This window comes from Grus americana, chromosome 26, assembly GCF_028858705.1.
Source record: "Grus americana isolate bGruAme1 chromosome 26, bGruAme1.mat, whole genome shotgun sequence".
NCBI classification, from domain to species: Eukaryota; Metazoa; Chordata; class Aves; order Gruiformes; family Gruidae; genus Grus; species Grus americana.
In genome coordinates, this window is record NC_072877.1 from 2,452,320 (window position 1) to 2,467,106 (window position 14,787).

The window sequence follows — 14,787 nt, forward strand, 5'->3', positions numbered from 1 at the left end:
TGCAGATGAACAGTTACACTTTTGAGAGCTTTCCTTCCCCTGAGCTGCTGGTATCTGCTGAGGCAGTTGGCAGGCATTGCTTGTATATATATGTGTGTGTGTGTGTGTATTAAGTAGAACAGCTCAGAATATCCGGCAGGCAGAGGTTCATTCAGCAGCGCGATCGTTTCCAGTCCTTTTCCCTTTCCTTCCTTCCTTTCCTCCTTCCTTCCCCCTCTTCCTCAGCTCCCCCCAAAACAACAAGTTTTTATGTCAACGACTCAGTAGCTCAGAGTCGGATGTCGATTTTTAAATGCTTTCCACTTGCCATGGATTGATGATGATGATACTCTCCAGGCAGCAGATACGTGGAAGGCGGAAAACAGGAAGCCCGAAGCCTTGTAACGTCACAGTAAGTGTAAAGTGCAGCTCTTCAAAGAACAAACGGCAGGAAACCACCGATCTCCCCTGGGAGCGAGGCATCCAGCATCATGGTGTGGAAGTGTTGGGGCTGCTTTGTAGCTTTAGCGAGCTCGAGGCCCCCAACTTTACCTCCCAGTTGCAGGCTGAGACGCTCCATCTGTGCGGGCTTTTGGGAACAGCGGTAGCAGCCGAGGTCTGTGATATTCCAGATGTTGGCCTCTGGAGCCCGCTGCAGGAAGTGGGAAGGTGTGGCATCTCCAGGGCTGCATCCCAAGCCGATCAGAAGGGAAGTGGTTGCGGGTAGAGGATCTCCCACTCACAGAGACTGGACCACAAAAGAGGAGGGGGGGAGAGAGGGAAAAAAAAAAAGCAGCATTTGTTAGGATCTAACTTATTTGGCTCTCCATGAGGCATGTAACTCGAGTGCAGCAGAGGGGAGAATCGCTTTGCTGACAGAGGCTTCGTTTGCTAGTGAGCCTTTTTTTTTTTTTTTTTTTTCCTTTTCTTGATGAAACGATGCTGGGGCTGGTGTCACATCTAGGCCGGCAGTAGTACTGAAAAGCAATTTGCCTAGGCTGCAGTGGGAATTAGTCATGACTCCCTATGCCCACTCGCTTCTGATCCTTTGAAGAAGGGCATGGTGTCAGCCGCAGTTTAGCTCTTCAGGTAGAAGGAAACCCCCATAGAAAATATCAGCTGGTGAACTGAAGTGATCTCCCACCCCCCAGACATGCCTCTGCTTTGTTTCCACCTTAACCTGGGCAAATCCGATTCCAGACAGCATAATCTCTCCCCTCCTCTCCCCTGAAAAGAGCAGCTGTCACCGGGCTTGCCGAGAGGCCAGGAGCCGGGTGGGAGGATCTAATGCGCAGAGAGGACCTGCTGTCAGCGGAGCCACAGAGGACACAGTAACACAGCCCAATTAAACTAATGCCCAGTGATAGGAGTTAAACCTGTTAGAATTATATCTCTCTGCAGAATGTTTATTGCTCAAATCCGATGCAGCGATGAAGCCTCTTACAGCAGAGATGTTCTTCCCTCCCCCAGGACAACTTCGGTCCGAGCAGAGGTTACGCTGGAACCAGAGCTGTTGTCTTCTGAGCTCTGTCGCGGCTCCAGCTCGCTGAAGTTCATCTGCGTCACCCCGAGCTTGTACCCTGCTCTTCACCGGGGCTCGGGTTATCCAAGCCGGCAGGTAGCCGGGAAGAAGAGCCGGCCGCGTGTCCCCACAGGGCGCAGAGCCAGGTTGGCAGTCGAGGGAGTCAGACAGCTCTTGGGATGGAGCAACCCAGCACGCAGCCCCTTCGTGTCCCCCAGGTTTTACCCCTCCCTCCCTCCCTCGGCAGCGCTCTGGGCTGACTCAGATGGCTCGCCTTCCTCCTCCTCGCTGGCTAACCTTGGGTGAGTCAGCTTGGCAGGGAGCGGAGACCTGAGCTGTGGGCCCGCACGCCTGCCAAGCCTCCCTTCCTTGAGTCATCCCAGCAGCTCTGCCTTCCCCTGGGATGTCGGACGGAGGAGCTCCATGAGCAGGAGGATTCCACTGCAGCTGCTGGCCATCAGTGCCTTTCCATTGGGCTCCACCAGCAAGCTGGAAATCCCAAAATAACGAAGTAAATGTTGCAGAAATGGTGGGGTGAAATCAAGTGACACCAGTTAAATAATTTTGCTCATTTTCACTCTCTTCCTTCAATCTTCAGGGGGACGTCACCAGTCTCTGCACTTTGGAGGTGCATCCTTTTTCCCTTTTAGCATGCCACCTAAGCAGCTTTTCTTGAAAGCTTTCTTGCTAGATGGGGATTTGGAGAGCTCGCTGGGTGGCGAAGCCCGTGAAGTCCCAGATACACCTGCGCTCTGCAGCACTGCTTTAGCTCAGGGCTCCACTGTCAGACACAGAGTGAATATTCACCCACATTACTTGCCTTGAATCTCCTCTTGCTTGATGGGATGGCAAAAGCTCAGCAGAAGTTCCAGGTTACAGCAGAATTTCTGGCCTAATTATATGGGGTTTTTTTTCTTTTGCAGAGGAGGGAGGAGGAAGCATATGCTTTCCTCTTTTTCCCCAAGACCCACGAAGAGGGTGAGACCACTGGAACATGTAGAAATCAGCTAGTCCTCCTCCTCCAGGAAAAGAAATTAACCTCAGGGGAATAAGAAGGTTCATCACAGTCCCTTATTTCCATCTCTTTGTAGTATTGGCTTTGGTCTTGCTTCGTTGCCTTGTAACCATGGTGTCGATTATGATATTGCCCTTAAAGCAGGAGGGATGTTATCGCAGGTGGAAGGCCCAATGTTTGTAAACAAAAATAACTGGGTGAAAAAAGAAGAATGTCGTTTTATTTCAGTGCTTTTAAGAACTCGTCGTTCTTTATGTAGATTTATATAAAAACCCAGAGACGAGCAATCTTGCATTAACTAGCCTGTATGCCTAGAAGAAAAAGCATTCGATACAGAAACACGTTTTGATTTTTGAGTTTTCAGAAAGAGGCTGCAGAGAAGTGGGATTATTTAAATATTACGGAAACTTCCCTTCAGGATATTGTAATTTTCTTGCTTGTACTTCTTGTTCTCGTTACTCTTAACGTGATAATCCTATCCATAGCCTTTTGCCGTAAGTGTCAGATATGTGTGGCCATTGATGATAGCTACTGGGAGCGGGAATTACTGCGTACTCTGCAAAATGTACTTGGCTTGCTCTCAGCTCGTCCTCCTTGCACGCCTCTGATGCGCCGGTCGCTGCTGTAAATCTGCACGGTGGGAGCACGTGAGAGCAGGTCTTATCTGTCTAGTGCCCTGCTCCTCGCTGCTTCTGTCGTATATCTGGGCTCCTGCGATGCGAACGAGAGTAGCGGTGACTGGGAGGGCTACATCAGCCTGCAGACTGTGATGACTGGTAGCCAGTTGCTACTGTGGGCGTGAAAAATAAGAGCAATCCTTGGGCAGCTGTCTCTGCATAGATGGCACTGGAGACGTGAGTCAGGCCGGGCAGCTGAAGTGCTGCCTTGTAGAGTCACCTCGATCGTATGTAGAAAGCGCACGGGCAATCTGGGTTGGGTGTTTTGGGGAAGCCCTGGAAGATTTGGGGGCTCACATCACCCGGAGGGTCGCAGGGTGGGGAAGTTTTGCCTTCATATCCATTAGGCAAGGATGCCTTTTGCTCATCTCCGCTTGTTGCACAGTAAACGGGGGAATCAAACAGCAACAAAGATACGGTGAATCTTCGCAGGTAGTTTCATTTCATGACCAAAACCTCCGGTTCTTGGAGGAACCGACTGCTGAGCCTCCCGAACCTGGAGAGGGCTGGAGCTCCATGCCAGGGGAAGGATACCACCAGCCTTCAAAGGACATATTTTTGAGTCGTGCCCGACCCTCTCTGATTTGCAACCAAAACAATTCACACATAAGGCATATAAATAGAGTGCAATACTCCCTGGTTATTTTAGCAGCCGGAACAGCCATAGAAATCGAGGGTGATTTTTACTATGTGCTGGTTACCTGACCTCCAGGCACCAGCTGCTGCGGATTTCTGCAGAACTGTGAACCAGGCAGAAGTCGTGTGAGCTGCCCCCACACTGCTCCATGCCTGTTCTCCAACGACCATTTTTAGCAGCACGAAAGGGAATTGGGAGCTCGGTGGAGGTTTTTCATCGGCAGAGAGAGCCAGCATGCATCCCCCGGATGGTGGGAGCTGATGGTGCGGACAGCTGTCCGCTGGGGATGGGGCTGAAACTCGGCACGCTCGCTGCGCCGGTCACCGGCTGCCTTCAGATCGGGCTGGTCGTGTCGCTGTGGAGTTCGAGCGTATCTGAAAGTGCAGACCAAAAAGATATTTAGAAAAGGAGGTTTCAAGAAAACTGGCATCACTAGGCTCCATCTTAAAACACTGGTCTTTTAATAGCAATTTTGATTGAAAAGCAAATGTCCCTATTAAGCTTTCTGGTTTCACGTAATGCTGTTAGATTGAGCCTGGGTTTGAAATCCCGAGGACAGCATGAAGATTTGGAACAAACCTTTGGATCCTTCTAGTCCTGGCTGCTTGCAACACTTTGCATTTCCTTAATAGCATGGTAGCTTGACAACACAAATGAACCTAGTTTTGATCCCATGACAACAAAAGCGCATGTATTTACTCTTGGCTGGTCAATTGAAATCCATTTGCTTATTTGGTCGACGAGGTGTGGAATGAATGTTTAAGTGTGTGTTAAAACAGTCAGCATGGAAGGAAAGTTCCTTAAAATATCTTGTATCACTGGAGATTTGCTGCCAGATAGCAAGTAGGAGGAAGCAGTCATTGATGTAGCATCGGGAGAAGGCTGTTCTTTAGCTCTGCGCTCTTCGCCAGCGCAGGTTTCTCCTCCCTTTGCAAGGTGTCGCAGTCCGCTCGGACCGCTGCTCCAGCTGAAGTGTTTCATCAGAGGGAGCTGTTGTAGGAATAAGGAGCCTTTCGAGGGGGCAAATAATACGGAGACTGGAGGGCTCGGTAATGGCTTGTGGGTTTTTGGGGGGAAAAAGCCCCCGTCCTGTTGAGGATGGGGAAGGAGAGAGCGGCTCGGAGCGAGCCACTTGCAGACCCACCGCAGGGGTCCTTTGCAGCATGCTGCTGGACGAGAACCGGCTCCTCTCAGCTTCCGGGACGATTGTGTCGCTGGAAGAGAAAACGGGCTCGTCCCCTGCCAGCACCGAGCTGAGCTGTGGGTGCCTGCGTCAGTGCGTGCTAAGTTGCAATCTCTCTGCTTTTAAGGCATTCCCATTTACTCTATCAGCTTCCAATTCATGTGCTGGAGCACATCCTTGGAATGAGCTGAGGCAGTTGGTGGCGGTGTCTTTTGCTCTAAGAGAGTCTGGAGGAAAAAAAACAACAAAAACTGAGACTTCATTTACTTTTGAAGCCTAACTCCCATTATAGCTGCAGCGTATGCTTCCCTGCGTTCACGTAGGCATTTCCCGAGGACAGGTTTCCCTGCGCAGGTTGTTGCCACTCCGGGCTCTGCTGCAGTGGCTTTGAGCTGATTTCCATCTCTTCTTTCCACAGGTGGAGAGAGACTTTGAAAGGGAATATGGAAAGCTTCAGCAGTAAGTATCAACCGCACTGGTAAAACAGGAACAGTAGCATACTTCTCTGTTGTGCCCTCTTATTGCATCTTCCCAGGAAATTTTAGCCAGTTATGCTCTTCCCAACAAATCACTCGCTGCCCTGTAATTTCTAATTCTTCAGCGTTTCTCTGGTGGCTGGGTGTTCAAAGGTGCCCTAAGAAGTATTTCCAGTGGGGTTGAGGTTTGCAGATTATGGCAGCTCTAAAGCAAAGAGTGTAAAATTACCAGAAAACCGTGGGGTCACCGAACAGCTCAACACCTCTGAGGACGAATATTGGTTTTACCATACTGACTGTGTCACATAAGCTCACGCTTATCATCTGGAAGCATTTGACTTTCCCATTTGTGGTAAGTGTGAGGACTTAAGAAAATATGTGACTTTGAATAAGAGATTCCCAACCTGAAAAGGTTGAAAAGCATCTGAAAACAACCAGAAAAGGTTGGGCAGCGCTGAACTTCATAGAGCCTTGCCTGGATATTTTTAACTCACAACAGAAGCCAGCATATTCAGCCCGTAAATGATTTGTTGCATGTATGATACACTTCGGTTTGTTTCTTTCCAAGATTCAGACTTTGCCTTGTTCTCCCATCTTTCAGATTGGAAGATCAGACCAAAAAACTTCAGAAGGATATGAAGAAAAGCACAGATGCAGACTTGGGTATGTGACTGTAGGATACATAGACTGTGAACTTGGCCACAAAGAGATGAAGTGACTTTCTCAAGATCACATGAGTAATCTGTGACAAGTCTGGAAAACAAATCTAGATCTCAGTCCCACTCAGTTTGCTTAGTTACAAGGCCATCTGCATGAGGGCTGCCGAGCAGTATCTCAACCGAGGGAACAGAAAGTATGTTATGGGCTTCGTCCCTATCTCTTGAGCTGCGGCTTGCTGTGTGGCCTTGGGCAAGTCACTTTCTTTTCTTTGCCTCAGTGTCTGCAGCCAAAAAATAGGAGTAATTATTCCAGTTTTCATGTTAGACAGGCAGGAGCAGTCTCCAGCTGAGCCTGTTGTGTCAAGCCGTGCATATTCACCTACTTCAGTTGAGGGCTCCTTGTGCTATCTGAAGCCAAAGGGAGGTGGGACGAGGCTTTGGGGGGATCTGTAGAGCCCTACGTATGCATCGCTCTACGTGTTTCACGTGTGGACTGCTGACCTAGCAGCTCTCATTCAGGAATAACCCTGCTCGTTCCCTTGGTGGCTGCTTGCTTTGGCTTGACCTCGTGGCAGTGGGCGATGGAGGAAGCAATAAACAAGTCATCTCTGCCTGCTGCTGCCTGCTGCTGCCTGCGCGGGGTGACATCAGCCCTGCAGGTGTCCTGTCCCAAGGCACGGCAGCTCCTGCCCGCTCCATTCATAGCTTCTTCGGTAGGAAACCGGTGTGACCGCACCACGTGGCACAGGCTTTAAATGACGATGGGAGAGAGGAGAAGACAGAGCGATCTGGCGGAGGGGAGCTGGGAGAAGTGGATTTGGTGGATGCTGGTTATTGAACTGAGCAGGGCAGCCTGCAGAAACATGCAGCAAGGAGCTGTTTTAAACACAGATGGTTTTTCTCAGCATGTGGTTTGGAGTAGTCCCTATTTGTACCAGGCCCCCACGGCTCCGGAGCCAAGGCAGATGCACCAGCACAAACAGGTGTGGGCTGGACTGGTCCAACACTCATCTGGTGGGAGTTCGGTTCACGGAGGGGCAGAGGAGTGGGAAGGAGCCCCGTTGGGCGCTTCGCCAGCGGGAGGGCTGGCAAATTTGGGGCTTCCCGTAATACAGGTTCTCACCTGTATGTATGTGTGTGTGCATGCTCCGATATTGCCAGACGTAAACACGGATCCCAGCTCTTGCCCGCGCTCTCCCACCCTGCCCAGCGCCGTGCTGGCACGTGCGTGTGCTTGCACAAGGGGAGCAGTGGGAAAGGCACTAGTAACCAGTGCTGCCAGGACTCCTTTCCAGGGTGAAAACTGCCCTTTCTGGGGACTTTGGTCATTGTCAGGGATCCTTGGTAAGTTTTTCCTTGTTAAGGATTCCCCTCCCCTCCCTTGCAGTGGGCGTTGTTTATATGGAGCATTTCAAGTCCCAGAGGAGCTGTGGGAGGACTTTCTTTTTCCGTTCTGCTACATGGCAGAGTCACAAATGAGCCTTGGCCAGATCCAAGATCTGATTTCTCATTTAAACGCATGAAATCATGAGTGTAAAGGAAGATTTTGAATGTGGTCCGATGAAGACTGGGTGAAGGAAAAAGGAGGTAGATCTGATCGAGCACTGAGGACAGCTTTCCTCACCTGGCAGTGCCCATTCCCGAGAGGAGAGAGCTGTGCTTGCTCAGCCAACATCCAGCCCCCGTATCTGATGAGGATGGCAGTGTATCAGCATTGTCATGTCCTCCGGAGCGTCTTATTTCTTCCACTGTACCTCTGTGTCGAGGGGGTTGATTATTCACTGCTTGCAAACACTCCCTAGCAAACTGGACCTAGTAGCTTAAGTCTCCACCTTCTGCCAAAAAAGACTCAGCTTGAAACGAGACCGATTCCTCTGTCTGCACGAAAATGTTCCTGCGAGGCTCGGCCGCTGCCCTGCCAGCTGCAGCAGCATGGCTGGGAACAGGGTACGGGTTATTAGCAGCACTCTCTGTACTGTGGCTAAAGATCACTAACCCCTTTCCCCACCCTCTTTCCGAACAAAATATGATCTTAAGGAGCAGGAGGATGTTCTTTAATTGGAGACAAAAGCTTTCTTTTTGAGTTGAAGACAGGACTTGTCACCGAGCATGTGGAGCTGGGACCGGGGGATGCCCTCCCGAGGCCCCGGGTTTCTGCGCACAGTTGGGGACACAGCGTTTGCTGGGGTCTGCGAAGCTGCCGTGGAAACCGCAGAGCCCACCACGGCTGCTTTGTCAGAGCTGTTCAGGTGAGGGGAAGTGCCTTGCCCAAAGTTTCGCTGAACGTGCCTGAAAAACCCCAGTTTCTGGCCTCCCGGCGTGACCCCGCTGCTCGCTGCAGCTCCCCTCGCTACAGTATGCTTTCAGTCCTCTCCTTGTGAAGGGAAACTAATTTTTCTTCCAGCTGAAGGAGTTCTGCCATTCTCAACTCCGTCCCATTTTGGCACAAATCCTTCCTCAGATGTGGTCACACATATGGATTATATCCCATCTGTTTAAAGGTTTAAATGCCTAAACCCTTAATGTTTGGATAATAGACGGATACGGTAGCTTTGTTATTCCGTAGTTAGCATCTCGTTCTGCATTGAGCTTCCCAGCTATTTAGCTTCTGAGCTCTCTGTATAATTGTGTGTAACCTTTAAATCAGAATGTTTAACCCCTTGATTTATGATCTTAAGCCCCATTACTCAGATGACTTTAACTTTTAATATCTGAGTGAGTACAGTAGGAGTCTTTCCAAAGCTCATCTGTAGCATGGCTCAAGCATCTGGCTTTCTGATCTTAAACTGGAATAACTTCCAGCGACAGTGCTGATGAAAAAGAACACTTTTTTTTTTTGTACCATTGACTTTTTTTCTTCTTCTTTATTCCCATTTATATTGATGCTTGCCTTTTGCTTCATCTTTTTTTTCCATTCTGTACCTTAGCTATTTTCTTGCTCTTTTGTAGAGGTACTGTCATAGAGATTTAATTTTCCTTTTGAAGACCAAGCGCGTGGATAGGAAGAGAGATGTGTCTGATGGAAAACAAGCAAAAGTGCTCGGCGAGACAGGAACTGAAGCCCGTCAGAGTGTGACCCGGTGTTTCTGGATTTCTCGGTGGCTGTCTCGGGGTCTGAAGAGACTTTGGCCTTTGCATTGTCCCCTGGCTTGTGGCGTTGGTCTCCACAGGCAGAAAATTTAGGCTCATTGCGGGAAAGTGCTTAGCCAGCTTGTGTCTCTGCTGCTTGTGTAGTGCTTATTTTGAGAGTAAAAGAGAAACCTCGTCTTCCAGTCCTGTCAGTCTGGTCCTTTTCCACCAGCACTAAATCCACTTCAAATATATATTTTTGTAAAGCCATTTGAAAGACTTAATGGACTGTGATTTTTCTCATTGTGGAAGAGCTGTAGTGAGACTGAGAGTGACACTTAATAGTCTGTCGAGAAAAGACGTATAAAAAAACCCATCTACATTTTTTTTAAGAGAACAGTGCTTTTGTTAGTCTGGTATTATTTCTGGCAACATCACAAGCCGTACATCGGAGCGGTTCAGACTTAACTTATATAAAAACAGTTCTCTGGGTGTTTACGTGAATGAATTGGTGGCTCTTCCTTTCTTTTCTCTCAACCAGCAGTGAATATCTTCCTGGAAAGTTGTGCTAGCCCCTCGCTTTGGTGGCTGAAGTCCCCGATTTTTGCCCGTGGATGCAGGTGCCAGCCCTGGCAGTCAAGGGTTGTATGGCTGTCCCACCAGCAGGCAGCTGCTGAGACGTGACCCTCTCTGCTTTCCTTTGCATGCTCCTGGTGCCCACAGCCATGTCCAAGTCGGCTGTCAAAATCTCTTCGGACCTGCTGTCTAACCCCCTGTGCGAACAGGAGCCTGCCTTTCTGGAGATGGTCACGGCCTTCGACACAGCGATGAAGAGGATGGACTCTTTCAACCAGGAGAAGGTGAATATGGGTTTGGCTGAAGAAGGGGAGGCCAGGGTGTGCCAAGGTGCTGTTGGTATCTCCTCCTTCCCTTTTTGTCATTGTCTCCAAGATGCTTCTCACACGAGTTTCTCTATAATCTTACTTTTCTTCTGACTCGGGCTGTACTGGGGATTTCAGCTCAGCCCAAGCACGTGGGAGAAGTTTGCTATTTTTTGGTTAAAGGGCATTGTGGTTGTGCTCAGAAGCCCCCATCGTCCTATGGTAGGCACTGTGCAAACATGTATCGTTGTGCAAACAGGCTTTTTCAACAAGCCTGACATATAATCATCCCTTTTGCTTTCAACAGGTGAATCAGATCCAAAAGACAGTCATAGAGCCTTTGAAAAAGTAAGTACCAACATTGTCTTATGAGCCATATCGAGTGTTTGTCATAACTGTGTACTTTAGGGATGTGTATCATCGAAAGAGGAGACGTCAGGTTAGAAATCAGCCCTTCCTAAAGAGGTAGTAGTTCACAGCCCTGTGACAAAATGCCACCCTCCTTGCTTCGCAGCCGGGGCATGGGGAGGTGGGATGGTTTAGCTGAGCCCGTACTCTTATTCTGTGGCAAGGGTGAAGACCTTGTGTCTTAGCCTGCCGGATGTCTTTATCTGTACTTTAAAGAACACCTGAGATGAGTAATACTGAATGCATTAAAGCGTCCAGCTTCTCTCTCTCTATACGTTGGTTACCACCAACACTTTGCTCCATCCAAAGGACAAAAATTGGCTGGGGAGCTCCCTGGCGGGCAGCAGGCACCGACCGTGCCATCCAGCCCATGGCAGTGAGTATTCCGGGGTTTGAACAGAAAGTTTCTTTCCTTTGGAAGTTTTCTAAATTAAAAAAAAAAGCAGCTTGCTTTTAGTGAAAGTTCTTTCATGTTTATAAATAATATATCCATGCAGGAAAGAAAGAGATGTTACAGAGCTGTTGTAGCTAGAGAGTGAGCAGGTGGGAGGTACGGACAGAAAACCACCGGCATCCCCTGTCCCGGGCTGGTAACTGATCCAGGACGGGATGTCTCGGACCCTGGAGAAAGTCTTGCAAACCTCTGCAGGAAAAGCTTCAGACCGTGTGTGGTCCAAAGGGCCAGCACAGAGTGCCCGTGGAGGGAAACCCACTGGATTTGGAGCCGGACCTCGCTCCAAACCGTGCCTGTCCGCAGATTGCATGGCTTGGAACTAAATCTTTATCAGAGAGCAAGAGCCGGAGCTGTTGACAGTATTGTTCTGGTAGCAGGTTTCCATATTTCCCCCCGTTCCTTGCTAGCTGGTGCCATACGGTGCGTCAGTACTCAGTCATGCCTCGGCACCGCTGCAATTTTGTCACCTAGGTCTCATCTGGTGCAATTCCCCACTGTCTGCACAATTTCCACTGGCGTTAGCAGCCATTACCGGTGTCACAGGCTGTACCCCCTAAACGTTTAAGGAGTGCTTCAGTTGCTATACCAAATGTCTTCTGAAATCCTGAGATTTGCTGTTTTGTTACAAGAACAGAGCAAGCGAGCGAAAATAAAATAAAATGACTTTAATATGACAGTAAGTGTTGCAAATTGCTGAATAACAATTTTAGTTTAGGTTTGACACAGGGTGGTTGGTTGGTTTGGGTTTTTTTTAAGTTGTTGTTTCTGCCCAAATCTGAAAGTAAAATCTCATATACCACTTAGCGCATGAGGTTACCGTGTGTTTCTATCTGGGGGATGTTTGGTGACTCAAGTTTTACCTTGGTCGTCTATCCACGACCAGAAATTCTTGATTATTTAGGGGGAAAAAAAAAGAAAAGAAAGAAAGAAAAAAAATCCCAGGCTTGTGCTGTGGAATTGTGTTGCTTATTATCTAGATTGTCCTCATGAAAGATACATTAACTTTTTCTTCCAGCATTCTGTTAAAATTGGAAGAAGGGCTTGTGTCTCTGAAATCTTCATGGGTTTTTGGTTTTTTCCCCCCTCAACTTGTGTTAGTTGATGAAATGAAAGATAATACCTTTCCCTGCAAACCTCGCCTTGTGTTTTAAACCCTGGGCAGTGCACGGGGCCGTTAATTCAAGCCAATAAAGCCATTTCCACATCGCTGATGTCATCTTCTGTGTTTGTGCAGCGTTTGGCTTGGGATGCTGTAGCACAAACAGAAGGAGAAAGACCCCGTTCCTCCTGCTTTGGGTTTGAGGCAGCTCTGTGAGATCTCATTGTATTTATTATTCCTGCCATAGGGAAATAGTGGAGTTTTGCAGGACACGGGGGCAGTTGGTTTGTTCCTCCTTGGCTCAAGGAGGGAGCGCATCTCACGAGGTGTAATGCTCAACTCGCTGGTTATCAGTCCAGTCCTTAGTTAAACATTAAGGGTGTTTACTTCAGCGTCCTGGCTTGTTTCCAGCCTTGGCAGTTCTCTCAAACTTCCTAAATTTCCATTGGACTCGAATATGGTATTTTTTTTTCCCCCCTTCCTGCCCTTTGGCACCTGCAAACAGTTGCTGTGTGCTCTTAAACAGCTTATGTTTCATGCTCAGAGAGGCTGCATCTCCACGCCGAGCAAAAAAAGAAATAAAAATGTTCCTTTCGTTCCCTCTTTCTGCCTCTCCTCGAGCGTCGGTACGTGCATGGCCGAGCCGTGCAGCCAGGAACATTTCTGAGGAGCCCAAGGGTCCATTTTGAGGCTAATGAGATGCAGGAGAGAAATGCAGAGCTTGCACCTCCCCTTGTCCTGCTGGCAGATAAACCCCAGCAACGCTTGTAGGATAAAAGTTTCAGCTTAATGAAAGCTGCCTTGAGGAACTCTTCTTATTTCCAGTTAGGTATTGCTTCCCCTCGCAGAGACAGTCCTCCCCAGCCTCTCCCAAACTTGCTCTGACCTAGAAAAAGGCTTTTTGCTACAACAGCTGCACTTTATTACATCTTCACTGGTGGTCTTTTATAGTTTATTAGCCAAAGAAACAGATAAGTATAATCCAGGCAATTATCATTAGTGGTAATATATTGTAATCGGAGGCACATGTGCAGCAAAATCTCCATTCAGTTGTCCAGGGTTATAGGTTTCAGACAAATACTGGAGAATTTGCTAAACTGTGTAGAAGAAAGCGGTAGTAGATTTAGAGGGGGGGTGAAGGCTTGTATTGTTTAAATCCTTCTGCTTCTGGGGACGTAGGGTTATTCAGAGTTTTGCTTTTTGAGCCCCAAGAAGCCCTTGGCTGGGAATCACTCATTTAACTTCAGGGAAAGAGCAAAGCCCTAGTGAGAATATTCCATATTTCAGTGTGTGGGTTGGGCGAGGAGCTGGGGTGGCTGGGAAAGGTCGGGAGGGATCTGCTCTCCTCTTTGGGAGATGCCTGCATAAATTGCACGCCAGATCAGCGGATTTGGGGCAAGGGAGGAGGAAAAACAGCTGGTTTTTACTTCACTCTTCCAGTTCTTTGCTCTGGCTTGGCTGAGCAGCAAGGTGTATTGGTGATAGACGGTGGACTGTCAGCTCGGTATTACAGATTGTGTGTCAGTATTTAAGGAAGGAAGCAGCTTAAATAAGCCGGGTGGTTTGGAGATCCATGGCTTCGAATGCCTTTCACGTTCGGAGCCGATTTTTGTTGCCGCAGGGTCTTGAGTTAACAGACTCTAGCTGTCTGAACCTCCCCGAGCATCGGGGACCATCCCCTGGGCTCGGAGTGTGGTCCTGCTCCTGCAGCCGAAGCTGGGCAGGGGTGTCACAACGGGTGCTGCCGCCTGGGTGCCGTCAGCCGGGGCTGGGTGTCAGCACAGCAGGAGGTCCCAGAGGCACAATCCAGGCGCGGTTCACAGCAGATTGATGTACAAATTCAATTAGGGCTGTATGTCAGGAAATATCTGCCAGCGATAGCAACCGGTGCTTGGCATCTACGGAGCGGGGGGGTCGTCGTCTTCTTCCCATAACCCTGCCATTAACGTGAACCCTCGAGCTGCCTTTCCTCTCCGGCTGCCGAAGCAGATAACCGGCCTCGAGCAGCCCCAGGGGTGCCGGGTACCGGAAGCAGGAAAAGCCGCTTTCATGTCCTTAACGAGCCCCTAATGAGGATTTCATGCACAAAGCTAGCCACATGGCTGCCTGGCCCCCTCCCGCCGCGTGGGGCTCTCAGCCTAATCCCCCAGCTCGCTGCTTTTTTGTACCGTCATCTTCATTTCTGTTCCTTTTCGCTCTAGACGGAAGGGCTGGTTTTAATTTCCCCCTTCCTGGTGGGTGGACGGGCCCACGACGGACGTGTGGGCACGGGCTGAGGAATGGCAGGCATCCCCGAACATAGCCCAGATGCTTTGGCCTCACGCTGAGCCATCCTTGTGCCTCTCCAAACTTCCTCCTTGTCTCATCCACCATCGCTTTCTTTTGCGTCTCACGCTTCCCAGCTCTGTTATTCCTTTCTCCCCTGTCCGGTGCCAGCCGTAGACCCTGCCCCGCTTCCTTTTGCTTTCATTTTCCAAGCCGTTATCCCTAAATAACGCTATAGGAAAGAGCGCACATGCATGCTGGCCTAGTCCAGCTCACGGGGAGTGCTTGAGACGCTTGCAAAGGGGGAGGAATAAAGGTTTTACTATTATTTTTCCCCATGCCAAAGCCCCAGCACCTCTTTTGCATCGCTGACACTAAAAATGTGGGGCTGGAGGAAGCCGCTTGCCAAAGACCGCAGGAAGAATATTGGGACGAGCATCGGGGTGGAGAGGGAGAGGAGGAG

The 14,787-nt window shown here is 49.3% G+C and overlaps 1 protein-coding gene across 1 annotated transcript in view; it reads left to right on the forward strand.

Moving 5' to 3' along the window:
• Positions 1–14,787, forward strand: part of BIN3 (bridging integrator 3) — a 42,399-nt gene that overhangs the window by 11,738 nt on the left and 15,874 nt on the right. Inside the window, exons 3-6 of the mRNA XM_054804636.1 lie at positions 5,432–5,472; positions 6,091–6,152; positions 9,941–10,077; positions 10,406–10,446. Of these exons, the coding sequence (XP_054660611.1) occupies positions 5,432–5,472; positions 6,091–6,152; positions 9,941–10,077; positions 10,406–10,446 (281 nt within the window). The remainder of the gene's footprint in view (positions 1–5,431; positions 5,473–6,090; positions 6,153–9,940; positions 10,078–10,405; positions 10,447–14,787) is intronic.